This window comes from Eimeria mitis, genomic scaffold (assembly GCF_000499745.2).
Source record: "Eimeria mitis Houghton genomic scaffold, Emh_scaff5300, whole genome shotgun sequence".
NCBI lineage: Eukaryota > Apicomplexa > Conoidasida > Eucoccidiorida > Eimeriidae > Eimeria > Eimeria mitis.
Window position 1 is genome coordinate 2,275 of NW_013573577.1, and position 1,853 is coordinate 4,127.

Here is a 1,853-nt window from a genome sequence, read left to right on the forward strand (position 1 = left end):
TGCACTGCGTAGGAACAGTAGTTGTTATAGCAAACTGACGCAGCAGGCGAGCCAACAAAAAGCTGAAGGCCTGGAGCTCATACATACAGCCTGAATATATTATGACTAGATCTAAATAGCTGAGTTACTACATTTTAAGCTTCTATGGGCTGAATAACCCCAACTTTGACTCCTTCTCGGGCGCTTTGGCTTCTGCGCGCGAGGCGCGAACATGCTCCCGATCGTGCTTTAGCCCCGTGCACAAGGGCTGAGCATCGCTCGCNCTGCGCGCGAGGCGCGAACATGCTCCCGATCGTGCTTTAGCCCCGTGCACAAGGGCTGAGCATCGCTCGCGGCGTACGTGGTGTCTTTCTGGTGAAAAGCGTAGATGCAGCCTACAATATTATCCCCACTTTTTACAGAAGGTAGTTTGTGGAAACAGGAGCAGAGAAGTCGATAGCACGCTTCGCTCTAGTTCTTCGTGACGTACACGCTTTTGCTGACCAGTGTACCGTGAGCGAAGAGATCAGAAGGTTCTATCTCATTCTGGTTCAAGCTGTTTCACAGGTTCAATCCACTCTGCAAGTTTTATAGTTTCGGTTGAGACCTTTGTTGTGAGTGGAAAGAGCAAACTACCGCCTTCCGACAACGGACGTCCATTGGTCACCTGCCGGATCCCAGTAATTCTAGTATCGACTTCACGGGACCACACAACGCTATAGTGTGATAATTTTTTTCTGGCCAAGATGTCATCCATCGTTCTCGGCGAAGAGCGTGTAACAGACGAGCAAGAGGTTTCAGATGCGCCTCAGTCTGCATCGATACAACCGACTGCAAAAGGACATGCTTGGGAGGAGGCTACACTACTGGCAACAGGAGGCGATGAAGAGCTTAATTGGAGCAGTTACTCCCGAGGCAGTGGGAAGCGGTCAGCAGGAGGGTTCCGGGGTTTAATCTTGTTAGCTTTATTCGCTGTGCTCATTCCCGCTCTAATCATTTCATTTGTGCGGGCAGTTTGCAGAGCCTCTACCTCCGCCGTAACAAACAGAGAGGCAGGAGCTTCGATTCGCAGGCTGTCAGACAGCGAGGAAAGTAACGAAGGACAAGGTTCCGTATCACAGCTCTTGGAAGAGTGCGCATCTATAGAGGAGGAATTGGGACTGAGCCTTCTCGAAGAAACCGATCCAGCTAGAGCCTTGGACGAAGCTGAAGAGGTGGCAAGGGTGGCCTTTCAGCTGTATCAGGAAGCGNCGATCCAGCTAGAGCCTTGGACGAAGCTGAAGAGGTGGCAAGGGTGGCCTTTCAGCTGTATCAGGAAGCGATAGCATTTGAGCAGGAGATGCAACGATCCCAACAAACCGCGAACCCAACTTTCCCTTCCTTTCCATCCTCCAGCTCGGGGATACATGAGCCACAGGATCTTGGACAAGGGGCAGTGCACACGACAGGGCTGGAACCTGCCGATGTAGGCCCCGAGCACTTAACTACTGGTTTGACTATTCCGGAATTTCAGCCTGGAAACCTCCCGCTTGATCCGTTAGCTTCCTATCCCCAGCCTCTCGCTGATGCTTCTCAGCCCGTCCATTCCGAAGCCCAGCCTTTTTCTGGGGTAACCGAAGATTTCCCTTGGTCCTTGCTGGGTGCATTTGCGAATCCCGAGAGCAGTGATTCACCTTCTCAGTCCACTGCGGATCCCCAGCCTCCTGTTGCAGCCCCTCAGACCATTAGTTTGAAGGCGTTGTTGCTTCAGAATTCTCCGCAGCGTAGTCCGCGGAAGCGAACATATTCAGAAGGTCCACAGCAGGAGCCGTATCCGGGGCTCGAACCTGATTCCTGGCTGGATAATGTACCCTTGATCGACAGTTCGCCAGAGG

General features: G+C 52.4%; 1 protein-coding gene across 1 annotated transcript; it reads left to right on the forward strand.

Annotated features, from left to right (window-relative positions):
• Nucleotides 1–725: 725 nt before the first annotated feature.
• Nucleotides 726–1,304, forward strand: EMH_0081120 (uncharacterized protein; the record flags this gene model as incomplete). The annotated part of the gene is given in 2 exon segments (XM_013500346.1): nt 726–1,227; nt 1,231–1,304. Coding segments are annotated over 2 exon segments (576 nt in total).
• Between the last annotated feature and the right edge of the window lie 549 nt (nt 1,305–1,853).